Source organism: Balaenoptera musculus, chromosome 3 (assembly GCF_009873245.2).
Source record: "Balaenoptera musculus isolate JJ_BM4_2016_0621 chromosome 3, mBalMus1.pri.v3, whole genome shotgun sequence".
NCBI classification, from domain to species: Eukaryota; Metazoa; Chordata; class Mammalia; order Artiodactyla; family Balaenopteridae; genus Balaenoptera; species Balaenoptera musculus.
Genome location: NC_045787.1, coordinates 104,912,637 through 104,934,142, shown reverse-complemented (window position 1 = coordinate 104,934,142; position 21,506 = coordinate 104,912,637). Strand labels below are relative to the sequence as shown.

At 40.2% G+C, this 21,506-nt stretch overlaps 1 protein-coding gene across 1 annotated transcript in view; it reads right to left on the bottom strand.

Moving 5' to 3' along the window:
• CCDC192 (coiled-coil domain containing 192) overlaps window positions 1-21,506 on the bottom strand; it is a 228,233-nt gene that overhangs the window by 61,631 nt on the left and 145,096 nt on the right. The window contains exon 5 of the mRNA XM_036847282.1: window positions 2,171-2,303. Within this exon, the coding sequence (XP_036703177.1) occupies window positions 2,171-2,303 (133 nt within the window). The remainder of the gene's footprint in view (window positions 1-2,170; window positions 2,304-21,506) is intronic.

The following is a 21,506-nucleotide window of genomic DNA, read 5'->3' as shown; positions in this document are numbered from 1 at the left end:
GACACAGGACTAACTAGGGAAGGAGTGGTGTTCTGGTCAAGGACTGTGTGTGGGAGCTGGGTCAACCCTAATTGTCCAGTGGTTAAATGGGATTCATTGTGTGTTAAAGTTACCTACATCTTTTCAGACTTTACTTTCAAATCAATTGAGAGGTAGGGCAAGGTGACCAAAGTCTCTGAGAATGAGAGCTCATATTACTCTGGGGCCACAACGGCCTTGACAATCTCCTGGGTTATTGAATGCAGGGTGAGGCTGCGTGAGACCCATGGGAGAGTAAGATTGTGCAAATATTTGGTTTAAGACCTTCCTGCTGTATGTCAGTCCACTGACTCAGGTTCTCTACCAAATAAAAGAAGCAACACATGGGTTGAAAAGGGAGTCCCTGCTTTCATCCATAATTGACCTTGGAGTACTTGACTTTATTTAAATTTATATCTGTTCATAATACATTAGGGTTTTTGTTTTGTTTTTTCCTGTACAGGTAGTTTTTTTCCCTTCTAGAATTATAGAGAAAAAAATGGACAAAGAAGCAAAGGTGGGATTTAATGTTTTCTAACCTCCCTCCACAACCATTAGAGTCCTCGTGCCTCAGTACTATTTTAATTTTGACCCATCAAACTCTCAAAGGGACAAAATCATCATTAGATAGCAAACGATATTATTTTTGTCAAAAATGAGAGTAATGAGAAGTAGATACCTTGCAATAAAATCTTTTTTTCCACTAGATTCAAAATACAGCTGAGAAGTTGAAAGCTTCTCTCAGGCGAGCTGGAGAACTTTCTCCAATGTGCTGTACAATCATCATCAGCTTCTTCTTATGCAACCAATTTGAAATATGGCCATGATGCCTTAGAATAAAGACCTTTAAATGCATAATATTCTCTATTGGATTTTATTCTTTTAGGTTTCAAGGTGGTAAAAGCAAACTAAACTGTCTTTATGTTGTTCTGTGGAAAGAGCAAAGGCTGCGTTTCAAAGTGATGGTGTTACATGCCATTTCAATCTCGGGAAAGTGCTATTCAAAATTGAAAATGAAAACCAAACTCATATTAAACAGTTTCCCATGTGGTCAGGACGCTGGGAGTGTCTCACTTTCTGCAGCCACCACGTCACCTACTTTGTCCTCCTCCACTATTTCCACATTCCTCCTCTTTTTTTCGTAATTACTTATGAGTAATGAAGGAAGCAGGAGTAAGAACAATTGCATGTTCCTGGCTTTACAAGAGTGCTGCACATCAAAGGAAGACATTCATCCCAAGGAATCATAGTTTTGCAAGAGGTCCACCAGGCAGAACGAGGTTTGCTATTGCTGCCCCAGAGCAGAGAAATAGCCTCACTGCACCAGAGCTGCGCAGGCGCCCTGGGGTGATTGCCCAGGTTGCCATACATGTCTGTCCTGGGGCAAGGTAATAATCCGCATCTCTAAGCCTGTGCTTATTCTTGTGGAATCCGTAAATGTACTTGCTTCAGAGGTTATTCTGAGAATTAAATGCACATGAAACACTTAGCAAAATGCCTGCCATGTAGTGTTAAATGTGAGCTCATATTATTGCTGATGATGACAGTCCGAGGGGTTTTCTCCCCCGGGTTTGTTATCATCTCTGAGAGAAAACTGTTTTAAAAATCCAAACCAGAGTGGCTATTAAATTTTTCTGAACCAGCCAGATTTCATTCCCAACCAGGCTTCCCTGTTTGTTTCTAGCTCGTTAGCCTATTGTTAAAACACAAATTCCTTTCCTTCCCCACGCCCGTCTTAGTCAGTCTATCGGCCCGTCTACGCTTTTAGGCAAGCCCCTCTCCTTGCCCCACTTCAGAGCCCCATCCCTGGGGGCCTCAGGTCTCCTCCTTGGGCCCTGCTCTTCCCTCACTGCCACCCAGCAAGACACTTCTCAGACGTGTTTCAGTCCCCTCTTCAGTCTCAGGGACTCTTCTTTAAGGAACTGCTTATTCATCCCCTGCCTCTCACACGGTGAAATCACACCCAGCCTGGAGTTAGGAGTTTGCGTGCTGTCTCTAATCATGCAGAAGGGAGGTCGGGCCAGGTCAGCACACTGTTGGCCCAGTACGCTGCCTGGCACTGTGGCCTTGCTTTCTGCTTTGTTGCCAGAAAAGCTATACGCATCACCTAGGACCAAGGGCCAGTGTGTGACTGTCACATGGTAATACTGACCTCTAGGGGCTGGCTTTCCTTCACATAGAGTCTTTATCTTCTCATTGAGTTCCAGGACTGTGATGGCAGGCTCTTGCTTAGCTGTTGCCAAATCAGTTTGTAGCTTTTCCAGTTTCCTTTTGTGCTTTAGTTTCTTAAAAAAATAAGAGTTTCCATCACTAGAGACAGATGCATCAAAGGAATAAAAAGAACTAATGATGTCTGAACAAACAGGGCCTTTGAAGGCCAGCTTAGATGAAATGCTCCCTGTTCATCTAGACTGAGTCCTGTGTGAGGTACATGTGCTCCTGTCAGAGCACTGGAATCGCCAACAATAAAAGCCTACTCTCTGCATCATTGTATCTTTCACCCTATTAAATGGTTTTTATCTGGATCTGAGCCTTGTGTTTGGGCTGCTTATATATAGAGGCAATTAGAAAAGAACTCTAGTTGGCAGTCTGCATTTTACCATTGAAGTGCCAAAACCTAAAAACATCTGATTTTTTTTCCAATCTGTAAGTAGACTCACATGAAATAATCACAGCCTTGATTCTGTCATTTTTGCCCTAACACCATAATGGTTTGCATTCAAATAAACTCTAAAACATGTGATGCTACTGTGAAATGCTGATGTTTATAAATATTTACTCTGGTATCTATTTAGAGAAAGTGGTCAGTGGTAAGAGGGTTTTCAAGCAATTGAAACAGCAAGGACAGGAATTCCTTGCTATAAAATAATCTGATTTATGACATCGAGACCTTTGAAGGAACTACATTAAGAAGTTGTTACATAACCAAAGGATTCCCATTGAAACTGTATGACTAGAAAGCTCCATTTATGGTTCTCACGATGGATTTATCAAACTTGGATTTCTCTGCAACTACAGAGAAGCTGTCTGTTGTGAAAAGTGCTGCGTTTGCATTTTTGTGTTGCTGCCTTTCCACTGAAGAGCTCACCTTGCCAAGTCTTTGTGGGCTGGTAATTAGGAAGCCCAGAAAATAAACGACTAACATTTCTTATCAGACATAAATCTTGAGATAAGGAAAGGAATAGTTTTTGCTCGCCAGGGAACATGGTGTTCCCCGATCTTTAAAAAGAGTAGACTCAGGTAGCAGGGAATCACTCCCTGTTTTGAGAGTAAAGCCAATAAAATCAGTTTATCAAAGATGGGATTAGATAGTCACAGACCTCTCATTTTACAGACAGCAGGACAGGACTTCATGAAAGCTTAATTAATGGCATATGCCCGGATAAAAGAAAATGCATTATTCAAAGGAGAATGGTGGTCAGGGAACTTCATTAAAGAAGGTTAGAGGGGTGGAAGTGGGAAGAATTTACTCAGCCCGTCCAGGTGAGAGGCGCCCTGAGCCACAGACGTTCTGCTAGAGGGGCAGTTAGTATTCATGTGCTCATTTTATCATTGTACTAATTATGAATCACCCCTTTGGTGTTAGACACCATGCTGGCCAGCTGTTAAAACAGTGCTGGTAAGATCTCTGCTCCATGCCACTAAGACCTTCTTACTGTCTTTCTCTGTGTCTCTGTTCACCTAAACCCTTCACAATTTGGCCTGTCATGCAGCTTAGTTCAGGGAGAGACTGAACTGATGAAGAGATGCAGGTGCCTAAGTATTTGGTAACTGTGTTTCTCCCAGTAAATTGTCTTGCTAATCTGTACTTCTCTCTCTTGTAAATTGGTTTGCATTAGCTTGTTCATGCAGACCTCATCTAGCCCAGGTCTATGGTGATCACACCTGTGAGGGGCCTTTCCTGATGCTGCTTCAAGACGGTTCCATGCTCAGTTTTCACACTTTGCTTTTACCACTTAGAACATTGGGGATGGAAAGTGGGAGGAAGGATGTAGAAACGAAAATTGAGAAAGTGGAGGGAGTGAGGGAAAGGATGGCAAGAGGGATTCAGGACAGAGTGCTAATGAAAAGTATCAAAAAAGAACTGATAATGATATACAGCCTGAAGTGTCAGGGATTTGGTGTACTGATGAGCACGATTTACACTGAAGTGTGTAGGAAGGTAAGACGGGTTGATGGATGGATAGAGAAACTGATAGATACGTGATAAACTGAAGATAGCAAAGTGTCAATTGTAGTGTCTAGCTATGAAGGATATAGGTGTTTACTATAAAATTATGTCAACTTTTCTGTATGTGGAATTTTACATGATAAAATTTTGGGAGGAGAAAGAACTAAGGATTTAGTTTCCTTACATTGTCCCTCCCTTAATTCTTTTTTTTTTTTATAGCTACTTTATTTATTTATTTATTTATTTTTGGCTGTGTTGGGTCTTCATTTCTGTGCGAAGGCTTTCTCTAGTTGCGGCAAGCGGGGGCCACTCTTCATTGCGGTGCGCGGGCCTCTCACTGTCGTGGCCTCTCTTGTTGCGGAGCACAGGCTCCAGACGCGCAGGCTCAGTAGTTGTGGCTCACGGGCCTAGTTGCTCCGCGGCACGTGGGATCTTCCCAGACTAGGGCTCGAACCCGTGTCCCCTGCATTGGCAGGCAGATTCTCAACCACTGCGCCACCAGGGAAGCCCCCTCCCTTAATTCTTAATAGGTGGTATTCAAATTCTGAAATCGTGTCACATCTATTCACATGCAGGTAAATATTCTTCCAGAAACTTTTCTCAAAGTAGGCATTGATACTAAACAAACAAAGCAAAAATAAATGCAAGTTGGTGAGAATTGAGGGCTGACCCCTAAGAGCTGGCATGGTGTCACTAAGTAAAACTCTTAACGAGCTACGTTTCCATCCTGACGGGATAACTTAAGGGCTAGCGTACAGGAACTCAGTGGAAAGATACAGCACTCCTCAGTATCACTTAAAATTTTCAGCTTTTCAGTTAAAAAGACAACTCTTTTAAAAAATTCCTGTTTCCAGACCACCTTTTTGTCTTTCCCTTATTGTTATTGTTTTTTGTCTCTTATTATTGTTATAATATTTGTCTATTTGCCTTATGATCTGAGAAAGAAGCTGAGGATATTTAGTTTGGAGAAGACAGTATATAGGGGAGTCATGACAGTTGACTTCAGTTATCTAAGGGGTACTCAAGAGGAGAGGAAGTTGAGTCAAACAGTATTGTTCCAGAGATAGCATGAGAAACAATGTGGAGGAAACACAAGGAGACAGATTGTGGCACAGCATGAGAAAGCACCCTCCAGCAGTTAGAGCTTGAATCCATAACAAGATAGGATGAGTCCTGGCAAAGACCTCCTGCCCTGGGCAGACTCAGGCAGAGCCTGCCTAGTTGGACATCTTCAGGCAGGCCCAGAGTAACCTCTGGGACCTGGGTCAAGAAGTAATTGGAGGTCTGGCTTACCCCCAACTCCTTCCACCCCTAACCCTCCAGGGACACAGCGCTTGCATGAATGGACACCTCAGCCCTCATAGTCTCTAAGGTGGATACAGCTGTCAGAGATACTTTAGAGAGAATTCTGGTATTTGTGAGATGTTGGATAAGAAGCCCAAGAAGGCCTGTAGGTCCCTCAGAATTCAAGAATAATGTGACTCAAAATGTATAAACTTTCTTATTCAGCTGTAAGAGAAAGGGGAGGGGAAATTTAAATTTAAATTTAAAGTTGAATAAAGGACCTAGATTGGTTGCTTAAGATTTCTGTTTGGACTTTTTGGTTATTCAGATAAAGTTGAAAACAGTTTAACATCATTGTCTTTTTTTTCTTTTTTACATTTTCTCCAGACAGAACTACTGTATGCTATGAATTCATAGCTTTACCCAAGTCCTTTGGGGATTTCTAAAAATTCAGTTTGCCAACATGTTTTTTATTAGTCATAGACATCAAATGAGTTCAGTAACAATAATATTTTCCTTTGCTTTTCTGGCATCCTCTAGCCAGGCAACCCAAGTGCTGTACTTGAATCTAATGGAGTCTGTTATGGTCTCCCTAGTAAGCAGGAGCCTCCCTCAGGGATTACTGAAAGGATAGGAAGGCTTTATAGCTTAGAGGTAAATTCCTATTACCTTGCTCTTTTCCTACTTCTCCTACAGGGTGGACAGAGGGAGGAAATCATGTATTTGTGCAGTGTTTTGAAAAGGAAATATTTATCCGTATCACATTGCTGAATAGCTTGCATTATACCAAGTCAGTGGGAATTAGGAATAATCAGGCAACTATTTATAGAAGAGTTTCAACACAGAGTTGCCAGCACTGTTTAAAATTTCTTGGTCTTTCTACACACTTTGAATCATGGCCTCGGATCCTAAAGCTGGGCTTTGTCAATTATTGGCCATGAGAAATTAGGCCGGACACATGACATCTTCAGGCTCTAGATCCCATTTCATAGAGTTGGTGGGGATTAAATGACATAACACATAAATGACAGTACCCAGTGCTATGTTTGCAATGTAGTGGCTATGTCTTTCTGGTTTTTGTCATTATTCCTTGAAACACATCAGGGAAACTCTAAACTGGCCACTAAAACACTGAAGTATCTTCTCTACAGGTGACTCTGTCACACTTTACAAAGAATAAAATTTATACTTCCTTGAAAGCAAAACTTTTGTCTTTTCTTTCTTCTTTTCCTCCTCCTTTTTCTTCTTCTAAATTACGTTTTCTGCCTGATTGCATTGATCTCCTCCTTACTTTGTATGGGTAGACAAAACTTAATGTCCTGAAACAGACATACACATAGCCTTGATCCAATCTCCTGCCAGAGCTGGCCCAACGCCTAGGCAAAGTAGGTGGCTGCCTTCCTGGAATGATATGAGGAGTGCTCTGAAGCCCTGCCTCGTGCTTCCTGTGGAATCTCTGTCTTGGGCCTGCCGGAGCACAGCTTCTTCCCATTTTGTCTGGAATCTACCCCATCCAGCCCACCCTCATTCACTTAGAGAGCATACATAACAGGTAGGTTTTGTCTCCAGAGGACCGCTGATAAAATGCCCAGTACCAAGGACATATAAGAGAATGGTTTGAATACAGAAGGTATAGCCAGTTTTCTCCTTTCATTTCTCTTCTAACAACCAGTCATTAATAATGAAACTATTAAAAGTGAGAGTAGCATTTGGATAAAACTTGGCTTAAAACATCAGTTTCACATCTGTTGTTTTGTTTTATGTTTATACTGCCTCAGGTGAATATTTTAAAAGTCCAGGGATAATGAGTATGTGCCATGGGTGTTTCTTAGGGCTCTGTGGCAAGCGTTTGATGTGGGGATCCCTGCACACCGGGTTGCACCTGTGGCTTCATCAACCTTAACCTGCACTCCCAACAGCCGCTGCTCATTGAGGAAACCTAATTGTCATCTATGTTAGCGTCTCTATTTTGCAGAGGAGAGAGCTGAGGTCCCAGGGAGCTTGAGTTGATCTAATCATGGAGTCTAGTTAGGAAGTAGCTAAATTGATTTGAATCAAGGTCTTTTGATTCCAGATGCTGATTTTTATTTTCAATGGTAACATGAGGCTTCATTAATCAATAGCACCATTACTTTGTCAGGTTCGTAAAGGTAACCTTGGATAGTTACAGAGTGAGTACAAGCAGAAAGTCAGTATAACAGAGTTGGTTATAAAAGAGTAGTATTGAAGTGTGATGGCAAGGCCTTTATAGCATGGGTGGTCGTGATAGGCAGGCAGCCTTCCCTTAAAGCCCTCTTTTAACAGGAAGTACTGGACTCAGGTCATTCTATATGATACATATGAGGGTTACATTTGATAGAAAGAATAATTTTTAGGTAATTGAGATCCTGCTAACTTCAAAAAAATAAGCTGCACCAATATCTACCGGCCAACTTGCTTTCATATAGCATCAGAATATCTGTACTCAAACAAATCCATTTCTGAGATTAACGGGTACTGCTTGTACGTTCCTTCTTTATGTGGGTGTAACCCTGCCTCGACATTCTTACCCAGTAAACATTAATCAGGCTGACAACCGAGATTTTTTTTTTTTAACTTCTTTATTGGAGTATAATTGCTTTACAATGGTTGCAGCCGAGATTTTTGAGAAAGAACCTACAGTGCAATAAATAGGTTTTTATATTATTAGCTGAGCACAGCACAGAACAAAATAGAGTGTTCAATAGGTCTTGTGAAAAGAAAACGTAGCCAGTGCTTGCTAAAGCCAAATCTACTTTTTGGGCTTACCATCTCAAATCACACCCTGAGAATGGAGGGAGAAGTGCACCTAAGTCACACACCTAACAGAGCCTGCTAGGAAGCCTGTTTTTCAGTCCAACCCTCTCTGGCGACAGAGAAAGCCCAAAGGGCCAAAGATGTGTGTGAAGCAATTTCAGCTTCTCAGCCCCACCTCTACAGGTGATGGTAACATAGGCAAACATCCATAATGGAAGAGCACAGAAATCAGAGGACAGAATATACAGGTGGTGAAAAAGAATTCCTATATCTGCCTTATGACAGTCCTGCTAATCTCCTCCAACATGATTATAAAAATAATGAAGATCTTTTTCTCGGCAATGACTTTATTACTGGGCAGATACTTGTTTTGTTTTTCTGTGCTCAGCACTCCTTTTGAACTTGACTAAGGCTGCCTTCTGGGAAAAATTTTGTAGCTATTGGCCATCTGTGACTTATCTTGAATCATAAAGCACAAGCATGTGTTTGAGGACTGAAAAATTAAGATCCTGAAGCACCAAGTTGCTTAAATCACCTTGAAGGGTTTTTCTGTGTGATAAAGAACCTAATTAAGTTAACCTTCCCAAGAAATATCCCTCTCCTTCAGAAACACCACTCTTCCCTAAGAGCAGTGAAATTATAGGGGATGTAGGCTTAGTGAGAACAGGAGCTGGTCTCAAAACAACTTAACAAATCATAAGGAAATCTAAGTAGAGGAGATGAAAATTATCATAAGAGGAGAAATGATTCTCATATAGCATGAAATAGCTTTGTACAGTGTTTAAGAGAAATTAGAGAAAGCAGCAAAGTAGGAAGTTCTCTGTGATGTGTATTACTTTCCCATGAAATACAATGTTCTAAAAAACTGCTGCTTTCTTAATGCAAAATTGAAACAGTTTTACAGCAGAAATTTTTAAGTTTAAGATGAAATGGATTTGATCTCATATAAAAATATTTACGATGTTAAAAGTAAAAGACTGAGTGTATGGGTGAATGTTTTGTAAATTGCTGAATGGCATTGTATTAGTTAATATTGATAGTGATATTATTATTTTAGGATCTTTATTCTTTATAAGTAGAACTTCTGAGATGGTGGTTCTTGGCAATGAATTATTTAGCAAAGGGCTTTACAGTGATATCTATTAGTCAAATACTCTATCGGTGCAATTAAATGAGCAGTTTGTCCATTCTTTAATTTTTCAATTCCTTTAATCTGGTATATGTCTGGAAATAAAAATAATTTCATAAGAGGCAAGAATCTCAAGTCAAGTTTCTCCCTAAGAAAATTTAAAGTTTCCAGTCAGGTTCATTGCAAGCCATGTTTGACAGTTAATTTGACTAAAGACATTTAAATGCATACGGAGAAATCACCAGGAATTAAAGCATCCAGCTTGACTCCTAGCTCAAGATGTGGTTTGTCTTTTTAACTCTTTTACTTGAAAGGGAGGATTCACTTGAATATTAAACTAATCTGACAATATAAATTCAAGTGAGGAGAATAAATTGCTGAAGCAGATGTTGGGAAGTGACAACAGAATCAATGATACATAGTTCACATACACTGAGACCAACTACTTTTATCTAAAACCTCAGACAGTGTTTAACAGTTCAGTTATTATTGCTTCCTAAACATTCTCTTTTCTTGATTTTCCTCTTCTCAGTTTCTTCTCAGCTATCCACTGTAATAAATAGGAAGTCATATTGTAAAAAAAGACTCAGAGGGGATATCAAGTGCCACTAAAACTGTGTCCTGGCCTTCAGTTAGAAAAATCAAATTCTTCAAAGATGCTATAGGAACAAAGCAAGCAGTTGATATTCAAATAAGTTACAAATATACAGTCTTGATGACTGTAGATATAACCCAATGATCAAAACTGAACTGCTTTAGGGTTCATTTGTCCAAGTGCTGCAAGGCAAGGTCACTTTGGGGGTCTCATTGCAAAGACATTTCGTAGTCCCCTCCCCAATTCTGTTCACATTCCTGATACCTTATGAATGTGTACTGATGACGCATGTGTGATAGATGACATTTTATCTAGTATTGGTGACACTGTAGTCTGTGTCCATTTGATGACAAGAAAACCATGTTTCCAATACTGCAACAAAATTTTTCTTTGCTTTTCTAAAACCTTTCAATCTGGTGATCATTAGCTTAGTCTCTCCCATAGGGCTTTCTTGCAGTTTCTGTTCTTGACCACTGGGGCAACCTGTACCATAAACCTTTAAAGATGACCCAAGATATAGCAATGGTTTGCCACACCTGAGAACTTCCATGCTAAAAGGTGTCAGTCCTGCTCTGTGAAGGTGGCTGAACATTTGGGGAAACATTAAGCAATATTTACAACCTAAATTCAGTTTCACTCCTCATAATCCAGCTATGATTTTAGTTAAAATTTTTGGGTCGCTTGTGAGTGTGTGTGTGTGTGTGTGTGTGTGTGTGTGTGTGTGTGTGTGCGATTTAACCCAGAAGGCTTTTTTTTTTTAACATCTTTATTGGAGTATAATTGCTTTACAATGGTGTGTTAGTTTCTGCTGTAAAACAAAGTGAATCAGCTATACGTATACATATATCCCCATATCTCCTCCCTCTTGTGTCTCCCTTCCACCCTCCCTATCCCAAGAGGGATAGTTGCCACAAAGCACTGTTGGCCACAAAGCCCTGAGCTGATCTCCCTGTACTATGCAGCTGCTTCCCACTAGCTATCTATTTTACATTTGGTAGTGTATATATGTCCATGCCACTCTCTCACTGCATCCCAGCTTACACTTTCCCCTCCCTGTATCCTCAAGTCCATTCTCTACATCTGTGTCTTTATTCCCGTCCTGCCCCTAGGTTCCTCAGAACTATTTTTTTTTTTCTTTTTTAGATTCCATATATATGTGTTAGCATACGGTATTTGTTTTTCTCTTTCTGACTTACTTCACTCTGTAAGACAGTCTCTAGGTCCATCCACCTCACTACAAATAACTCAATTTCATTTCTTTTTATGGCTGAGCAATATTCCATTGTATATGTGTATCACATCTTCTTTATCCATTCATCTGTCGATGGACACTTAGGTTGCTGCCATGTCCTGGCTATTGTAAATAGAGCTGCAATGAACATTGTGGTACATGACTCTTTTTGAATTATGGTTTTCTCAGGGTATATGCCCAGTAGTGGGATTGCTGGGTCATATGGCAGTTATATTTTTAGTTTTGTAAGGAACCTCCATACTATTCTCCATAGTGGCTGTATCAATTTACATACCCACCAGCAGTGCAAGAGGGTTCCCTTTTCTCCACACCCTCTCCAGCATTTACTGTTTGTAGATTTTTTGATGATGGCCATTCTGACTGGTGTGAGGTGATACCTCATTCTGATTTGTATTTCTCTACTGATTAGTGATGTTGAGCATCCTTTCATGTGTTTGTTGGCAATCTGTATATCTTCTTTGGAGAAATGTCTATTTAGGTCTTATGCCCATTTTTGGATTGGGTTGGTTTTTTTTAATATTGAGCTGCATGAGCTGCTTGTAAATTTTGGAGATTAATCCTTTGTCAGTTGCTTTGTTTGCAAATATTTTCTCCCAGTCTGAGGGTTGTCTTTTCATCTTACTTATGGTTTCCTTTGCTGTGCAAAAGCTTTCAAGTTTCATTAGGTGCCAATTGTTAATTTTTGGTTTTATTTCCATTTCTCTAGGAGGTGGGTCAAAAAGGATCTTGCTGTGATTTATGTCAAAGAGTGTTCTGCTTATGTTTTCCTCTAAGGGTTTTATAGTGTCTGGACTTACATTTAAGTCTTTAATCCATTTTTAGTTTATTTTTGTGTATGGTGTTAGGGAGTGTTCTAATATCATTCTTTTACATGTAGCTGTCCAGTTTTCCCAGCACCACTCATTGAAGAGGCTGTCTTTTCTCCATTGAATATTCTTGCCTCCTTTTTCAAAGCTAAGGTGACCATAGTTGCATGGGTTTATCTCTGGGCTTTCTATCCTGTTCCATTGATCTATATTTCTGTTTTTGTCCAGTACCATACTGTCTTGATTACTGTAACTTTGTAGTATAGTCTGAAGTCAGGGAGCCTGATTCATCCAGCTCCGTTTTTCTTTCTCAAGACTGCATGGCTATACGGGGTCTTTGTGTTTCCATACAAATTGTGAAATGTTTTGTTTTAGTTCTGTGAAGAATGCCATTGGTAGTTTGATGGGGATTGCATTGAATCTGTAGATTGCTTTGGTACTCTAGTCATTTTCACAATGTTGATTCTTCCAATCCAAGAACATGGTATATCTCTCCATCTGTTTGTCTTGTCTTTAATTTCTTTCATCAGTATTTTATAGTTTTCTGTGTACAGGTCTTCTGTCTCCTTAGGTAGGTTTATTCCTAGATATTTTATTCTTTTTGTTGCAAGGGTAAATGGGAGTGTTTCCTTAATTTCTCTTTCAGATTTTTCATCATTAGTGTATAGGAATGTAAGAGATTTCTGTGCATTAATTTTGTATCCTGCTACCTTACCAAATGCATCGATTAGCTCTAGTAGTTTTCTGAGCATCTTTAGGATTCTCTATATATAGTATCATGTCATCAGTGAGCAGTCACACTTTTCCTTCTTCTTTTCTGATTTGGATTCTTTTATTTCTTTTTCTTCTCTGATTGCCATGGCTAAAACTTCCAAAACTATGTTGAATAATAGTGGTGACAGTGGGCAACCTTGTCTTGTTCCTCATCTTAGTGGAAGTGGTTTCAGTTTTTCACCATTGTGAACAATGTTGGCTGTGGGTTTGTCATATATGGCCTTTATTATGTTGAGGTAAGTTCCCTTCATGCCCACTTTCTGGAGGGTTTTTATCATAAATGGGTGTTGAATGTTGTCAAAAGCTTTTTCTGCATCTATTGAGATAATCATATGGTTTTTCTCCTTCAATTTGTTAATATGGTGTATCACATTGATTGATTTGTGTATATTGAAGAATCCTTGCATTCCTGGGATAAACGCCACTTGATCATGGTGTATGATCCTTTTAATGTGCTGCTGGATTCTGTTTGCTAGTATTTTGTTGAGGATTTTCGCATCTATGTTCATCAGTGATATTGGCCTGTAGTTTTCTTTCTTTGTGACATCTTTGCCTGGTTTTGGTATCAGGGTGATGGTGGCCTCATAGAATGAGTTTGGGAGTGTTCCTCCTATATTTTGGAAGAGTTTGAGAAGAATAGGTGTTAGCTCTTCTCTAAATGTTTGATAGAATTTACCTGTGAAGGCATCTGGTCCTGGGCTTTTGTTTGTTGGAAGATTTTTAATCACAGTTTCAATTTCAGTGTTTGTGATTGGTCTGTTTATATTTTCTGTTTCTAGTTCAGTCTCAGAAAGTTGTGCTTTTCTGAGAGTTTGTCCTTTTCTTCCAGGTTGTTCATTTTATTGGCATAGAGTTGCTTGTAGTAATCTCACATGATCCTTTGTATTTCTGCAGTGTCCGTTGTTACTTCTCCTTTTTCATTTCTAATTCTATTGATTTGAGTCTTCTCCCTTTTTTTCTTGTTGAGTCTGGCTAATGGTTTAACAAATTTGTTTATCTTCTCAAAGAACCAGCTTGTAGTTTTATCGATCTTTACTATTGTTTCCTTCCTTTCTTTTTCATTTATTTCTGATCTGATCTTTATGATTTCTTTCCTTCTGCTAACTTTGGGGGGATTTTTTTGTTCTTTTTTCTCTAATTGCTTTCAGTGTAAAGTTAGGTTATTTATTTGAGATTTTTCATGTTTCTTGGGGTAGGGTTGTATTGCTATAAACTTCCCTCTTAGAGCTGCTTTTGTTGCATCCCATAGGTTTTGGGTCATCATGTTTTCATTGTCATTTGTTTCTGGGTATTTTTTTATTTCCTCTTTGATTTCTTCAGTGATCGCTTGGTTATTTAGTAGTGTATTGCTTAGCTTCCATGTATTTGTATACTTTACAGTTTTTTTCCTGTAATTGATATCTAGTCTCAAAGCGTTGTGTTTGGAAAAGATACTTGAGATGATTTCAATTTTCTTAAATTTACCAAGGCTTGATTTGTGACCCAAGATATGATCTATCCTGGAGAAAGTTCCATGAGCACTTGAGAAGAAAGTGTATTCTGTTGTTTTTGGATGGAATATCCTATAAACATCAATTAAATCCATCTTATTTAATGTGTCATTTAAAGCTTGCGTTTCCTTATTTATTTTCATGTTGGATGATCTGTCCATTAGTGAAAGTGGGGTGTTAAAGTCCCCTATTATAATTGTGTTACTGTCGATTCCCCCTTTTATGGCTGTTAGCATTTGCCTAATGTATTGAGGTGCTTCTATGTTCGGTGCATAAATATTTACAATTGTTATAGCTTCTTCTTGGAGTGATCCCTTGATCATTATGCAGTGTCCTTCTTTGTCACTTGTAATAGTCTTTATTTTAAAGTCTATTTTGTCTGATATGAGAATTGCTACTCCAGCTTTCTTTTGATTTCCATTTGCATGGAATAGCTTTTTCCATCCCCTCACTTTCAGTCTGTATGTGTCCCTAGGTCTGAAGTGGGTCTCTTGTAGACAGCATATATATGGGTCTTATTTTTGTATCCATTCAGCCAGTCTGTGTCTTTCGGTTGGAGCATTTAATCCATTTACATTTAAGGTAATTATTGATATGTATGTTCCTATTACCATTTTCTTAATTGTTTTGGGTTTGTTTTTGTATATCTTTTCCTTCTCTTGTGTTTCCTGGCTAGAGAATTTCCTTTATCATTGGTTGTAAAGCTTGTTTGGTGGTGCTGAATTCTCTTAGCTTTTGCTTCTCTGTAAAGGTTTTAATTTCTCCATTGCATCTGAATGAGATCCTTGCTGGGTAGAGTAATCTTGGTTGTAGGCTTTTCCCTTTTATCACTTTAAATAGTCCTGCCACTCCCTTCTGACTTGCAGAGTTTCTGCTGAGAAATTAGCTGTTAACCTTATGGGGATTCCCTTGTTTGTTATTTGTTGTTTTCCCTTGCTGCTTTTCATGTTTTTTCTTTGTATTTAATTTTTGATGGTTTGATTTATATGTGTCTTGGTGTGTTTCTCCTTGGATTTATCCTGTATGGGACTCTCTGCACTTTCTGGAGTTGATTGACTATTTCCTTTCCCATATTAGGGAAGTTTTCAACTATAAGCTCTTCAAATATTTTCTCAGTTCCTTTCTTTTTCTCTTCTTCTTCTGGGACCCCTATAATTTCAAGTGTTGGTGCATTTAATGTTGTCCCAGAAGTCTCTGAGACTGTCCTCAATTCTTTTCATTCTTTTTTCTTTATTCTGCTCTGTGGTAGTTGTTTCCACTATTTTATCTTCCAGATCACTTATCCATTCTTCTGTCTCAGTTTTTCTGCTATTGATTCCTTCTAGAGAATTTTAAATTTCATTTATGTGCTGCTCATCATTGTTTGTTTGCTCTTTAATTCTCTAGGTCCTTGTTAAATGTTTCTTGTAATTTCTCCATTCTGTTTCCAAGATTTTGGGTCATCTTTACTGTCATTACTCTGAATTCTTTTTCAGGTAGACTGCCTATTTCCTCTTCACTTGTTTGGTCTGTTGGGTTTTTACTTTGCTCCTTCGTCTGCTACATATTTCTCTGTCTTCTCATTTTGCTTAACTTACTGTGTTTGGGTTCTCCTTTTCGGAGGCTGCAGGTTCATAGTTCCCATTGTTTTTGGTGTCTGCCCCCAGTGGCTAAGGTTTGTTCAGTGTGTTGTGTAGGCTTCTTGGTGGAGGGGACTTGTGCCTGTGTTTTGGTGGATGAGGCTGGATCTTGTCTTTCTGGTGGGCAGGACCTCGTCCGATGTTGTGTTTTGGGGTGTCTGTGAACTTATTATGATTTTAGCCTCTCTGCTAATGGGTGGGGCTGTGTTACTGTCTTGCTAGTTGTTTGGCATGGGGTGTCCAGCTCTGGAGCTTGCTGGTCGTTGAGCTGAGCTGGGTTTTAGCATTGAGATGGAGATCTCTGGGAGAGCTTTCGCTGTTTGATATTATGTAGGGCCAGGAAGTCTCTGGTGGACAAATGTCCTGAACTCAGCTCTACCACCTAAGAGGCTCTGGCCGGAGCCTGGCCGGAGCACCAAGACCCTGTCAGCCACATGGCTCAGAAGAAAAGGAAGAAAAAAAAAGAAGAAGGAAAAGAATAAAATAAAATAAATAAAGTTATTAAAATTAAAAAATATATTATTAAAAATAAAAAAGTAATTGAAAGAAAGAAAGAAAGAAGAGTGCAACCAAACCAATAAACAAATCCATCCATGGTAACAATCGCTAAAAATTATAAAAAACAAAAACAAAAACAAAACCCGACAGACAGAACCCTAGGACAAATGGTAGAAGCACAGCTATACAGACAAAAGCACACAAAGAAGCATACACATACACACTCACAAAAAGAGAAAAAGGAAAAAAAAAATTTATAAAACAAAGGAAGAGAGCAACAAAATCACTAATCAAATCTACCAATGATAATAAGCTCTAAATACTAAACTACAATAAACATAAAACCGGAAAGAAATTAGATGCAGGAAGCAAACCCCAAGTCTTCAGTTGCTCCCAAAGTCCACCGCCTCTATTTTGGGATGATTCATTGTCTATTCAGGTATTCCACAGATGCAGGGTACATCAAGTTGATTGTGGAGATTTAATCCGCTGCTCCTAACGCTGCTGGGAGAGATTTCGCTTTCTCCTCTTTGTTTGCACAGCTCCTGGAGTCCAGCTTTGGATTTGGCCCCGCCTCTGCATATAGGTCACCTGAGGGTGTCTGTTCCTGCCCGGACAGGACGGGGTTAAAGTAGCCGCTTATTTTGGGGCTCTGACTCACTCAGGCCGGGGGGAGGGAGGGGTACGGAATGTGGGGTGAGCCTGCGGCAGCAGAGGCCAGTGTGACGTTGCAACAGCCTGAGGCGCACCGTGTGTTCTCCTGGGGAAGTTATCCCTGGATCACGGGACCCTGGCAGTCATGGGCTGCACAGGCTCCTGGGAGGAGAGGTGTGGATAGTGACCTGTGCTTGCACACAGGCTTCTTGCTGGCTGCAGCAGCAGCCTTAGCATTTCATGCCCGTCTCTGGTGTCTGCACTGGTAGCCACAGCTCGTGACCATCTCTGGAGCTCGTTTAGGTGGTGCTCTGAATCCCTTCTCTTCACCCACCCCAAAACAATGGTCTCTTGCCTCTTAGGCAGTTCCAGGCTTTTTCCTGGACCCCCTCCCAGCTAGCTGGTGCACTAGCCCCCTTCAGGCTGTGTTCATGCAGCCGACCCCAGTCCTCTCCCTGGGATCTGACCTCCAAAGCCCAAGCCTCAGCTCCCACCCACCACCCGCCCCGGCGGGTGAGCAGACAAACCTCTCAGGCTGGTGAGTGCTAGTCAGCACTGATCCTCTGTGCGGGAATGTCTCCACTTTGCCCTCTGCACCCCTGTTGCTGCGCTCTCCTCCGTGGCTCCGAAGCTTCCCCATCCCACCCAGCCCCCATCTGTGCCAGTGAAGGGGCTTCTTAGTGTGTGGAAACTTTTCCTCCTTCACAGCTCACTCCCAGAGGTGCAGGTCCCATCCATACTCTTTTGTCCCTGCTTTTTCTTTTTTCTTTTGCCCTACCCTGGAACGTGGGGAGTTTCTTGCCTTTTGGGAAGTCTGAAGTCTTCTGCCAGTGTTCAGTAGGTGTTCTGTAGGAGTTGTTCCACATGTAGATGTATTTTTGATGTATTTGTGGGGAGGAAGGTGATCTCTATGTCTTACTCCACCACCATCTTGAAGGTACCGCCCCCAGTTTTTTTGGTCTTGTCCTCCACTATTTAGAGAAGCTGTCTTGTTTATGTCATGAAGCCACATTTCACAGGTGGTGAGATAAGGATATTTGGATTTATGTATAGTTACTTCAATAGTCCTTAGAACAAAAGTTTAATTTCAGAATCTGATGCTGTACGTGAATCGACTTTTGTGCATTCAAGATGATGTTGCAAAGGCATAACCCCACTGAAAGAGGCATTGTGAATAGTATGCAAAGAGTCAAGGGTTGTGGGGGAGGGAAGGTGTGACAATCATTGGAACTTTTGCTCTGTAGATATTTGGAAGTTTCAGATTGCATATTTCAACAAATCTAGACAAATGTCTTTGTTTTAAGACAAGTCACCAGATATGGGTTGTTCCTTGGTTTTTTGGACTCAAGAGTCTGTCTCTCTTATTTCACTGTCTTGCAAGGTGTTTTCTCTAATTCCATTAAGAAAGCTAGCAGTGAAAAGATAGCATATGAATCTAAACTTCCAAACAGGAGTCTTTAAGTAGATCTAAAAGTCCTATCTGATAGACCTCTAAGCCTGTTCCCATCAACACACCCTTGTTTCTGAGATAGGCGAGGATAACGCATAGGGAGGGGAACCTGTGTACTGGGCTTAAAGCTACTTGCCTCATCTCTCCCTATTGACTTCTGGTGTCACACTTTCCAGAGTCTGAGACTGACTGTAAGATTTAGGGATAATCAGATGTTTTATTCTTCAGGAACAAGTTGAAGATTTCTCAAGTTACACAAATGGTGAGTTGTCTGTTCTGGTCCTGACCCAGAAAACCCACCAGAGCAATATTTGGTCAATGCTTCTTTAGATTTGAACTTCCAGGTCATCCTTAGTAATAGTGGGAACAACACTGACTTGACAGGAGACCACCCAGATCGGGAACAACACTGACTTGACAGGAGACCACCCAGATCTGGAAATGTCATGTCCCCAGAAATACATCCTTGGGACACCCTGGACTGAATCTAATCCCCTCTAGATAAGAATGAGGCTGACTCAGTTCCAGTCAAGCCTTTATGAAACTAAAGTTTAGGAGATGCACAGCAAGTAAATTCTTTTTAACTATCTAAAAGAATGGATAGATGAATAATATGCTCCCTAATTTTGCTCAAATATCATGTGTTGAAGTTAAAACTGACAGCTACTTTCTCTAATTTCAGTTCTATAGTGCCTTATCTAAAGTGACAATATCAATTACTGAGTCACAAATGCACTTGGCTTTTCAACTGAAGACAATTTTTTTTCTTTTTAATTGTCATAAAAAGCACGTGACATAAAATTTATTATCACAATCATTTCTAAGTATACAGTTCAGTGGTGCTAAATATGTGCACATTGTTGTGCAACTAATCTCCAGAACTGTTTTATTTTGCAGAACTGAGACTCTTATACCCATTATATAACAACTCACCATTTCCCCCTCCTACTTTCTGTTTCTATGAATTTGACTACTCTCATACCTCACATAAGTGGAATTATACAGTATTTGTCTTTTTCTTATTGGCTTGCTTCACTTAGCATAGTGTCCTCAAGTTTCATCCATGTTGTAGCATGTGTCAGAATTTCCTTCCTGTTAAAGGCTGAATAATATTCCATTGAACGTATGTATCAGCTTTTGTTTGTCCATTCAACCACTGAAGGACACATGTTGCTTGTACCTCTTTGTGTTGAAGACATTTCTTGAAATAGCGATCATAGTAGTACGGTAATCACTTGTCTTTCCTAGATGAACTGAAACTTTTAATTACAAATTGCATTTTCATTTACTAAAAATGTTTACTTTTTGTTTTTGTTGTCAACCAGGAACATTGGTCCCAAAGTGGGAAGTCATTTAGAAGCCATCTCAGATATTATTAAATGATTTTGGTAAGATTTCTATCACAGATTTCTAAATTAGGCATTTATTTTATGTCTGACATAGGGCCTTCCTCCTTTTTAATAAAGGAAAGGCCAATGATACTGTCAATATGACTTACAACTCTTTTGTTAGGAAATGTAAAACCCTACTGACAAACAGGCCTGGGATCATCAGGCAGATATAACTCAAGAATGCAGTAGCCTAATAAATAGGTAAATTTTAATTTTATTTATTTTTATATTTATTTTTTTACTTTTGGCTGTGTTGGGTCTTTGTTTCTGTGCGAGGGCTTTCTCTAGTTGCGACAAGCGGGGGCCACTCTTCATCGCAGTGCGCAGGCCTCTCACTATCGCGGCCTCTCCTGTTTTGGAGCACAGGCTCCAGATGTGCAGGTTCAGTAGTTGTGGCTCACAGGCCTAGTTGCTCCACGGCATGTGGGATCTTCCCAGACCAGGGCTCAAACCCGTGTCCCCTGCATTGGCAGGCAGATTCTCAACCACTGCGCCACCAGGGAAGCCCAGAAATAGGTAAATTTTGATAGATATTTAGTGGTTGTTAGAAAAGCAGCACAGAGGAGCAGATGATTATCAGACAAGCTAATTCAGTGATGAGCCTCTCTCTTTCAACTACCCTTTCAAAAAGGGGCTGTTAAGGCTTCCCCTCCTGCTCTGTACGTCGACATCTGCATATCAGAGCCATCTGAGGAGTTTTGAAAAAAAATACATCGGCTCAAGCTTCTCTCTACTTCTACTCAATCAGAATTGGAAAGAGTTTGGGTATGGGGTTAATAATCTGGTTTTTAAGCTTTCTGGTTGGTTCTGATATGCATATCTGTATAGGTTGACTGGAGGAGTACCTATAGACAAGAGCCAAGTGCTGGCCACAAAGGCTATGTATGAGTTTCCTGTGGACATTTGTGTGCTCAGACATCCGAGGGCAGGCAGGAATGTGAGTTGGGGAATTGGGAGAGCAGCAACCACAGTAAGCTGCAGGTGGGGAGGTTTCCATGGGGGCTTGGTCCACAAAACGTCTATTTTTTCTTTAGTTTACCAGTTTCAGCTGTAGAAAGAAAGGAACTAGTTGGAGCAAAAGAATCTCTGGTTTTGGAAATCATACTATCCTATGGCAGTGCACTTAAGGAATTTGTGAAGTACATCAGCTTCTGTTCTGAGGGTAAATATGAAGAGATAGTTATCAAAGTACCAAAGGGCACCAAACCATTCAGAGCTCCAGCACTCCCTCCTTCCCAGACTTGGTGAAAAACACCTCAGTCCCTCTGATTTCTGAACTCCCTTGAAACTCTTTGCAGGTCATAGCAGCTGAGGAAAACTCCCACACTTGCTTTCGCACTCATTGCATTGTTCAAAGTTATTTCATCAACTTTCATAAGCTTCAAAGAAATGTAGCAGGAAAATTTTAAGTTCTGTTCCCAAGTCTGTCAACAACACAGAAATCTGAGGCGAGTGCCTTGATATTCACTCTCTAATGACAAATGGAATTTTTTAAACCACCTGAGGGTTTACATATGGATGAATTAACTCATTCTGATTAAATGATTTGAGCCTCGAATGTTCAGGGTGAGGTGGGGGAACAGACACAATGAAAAGGACA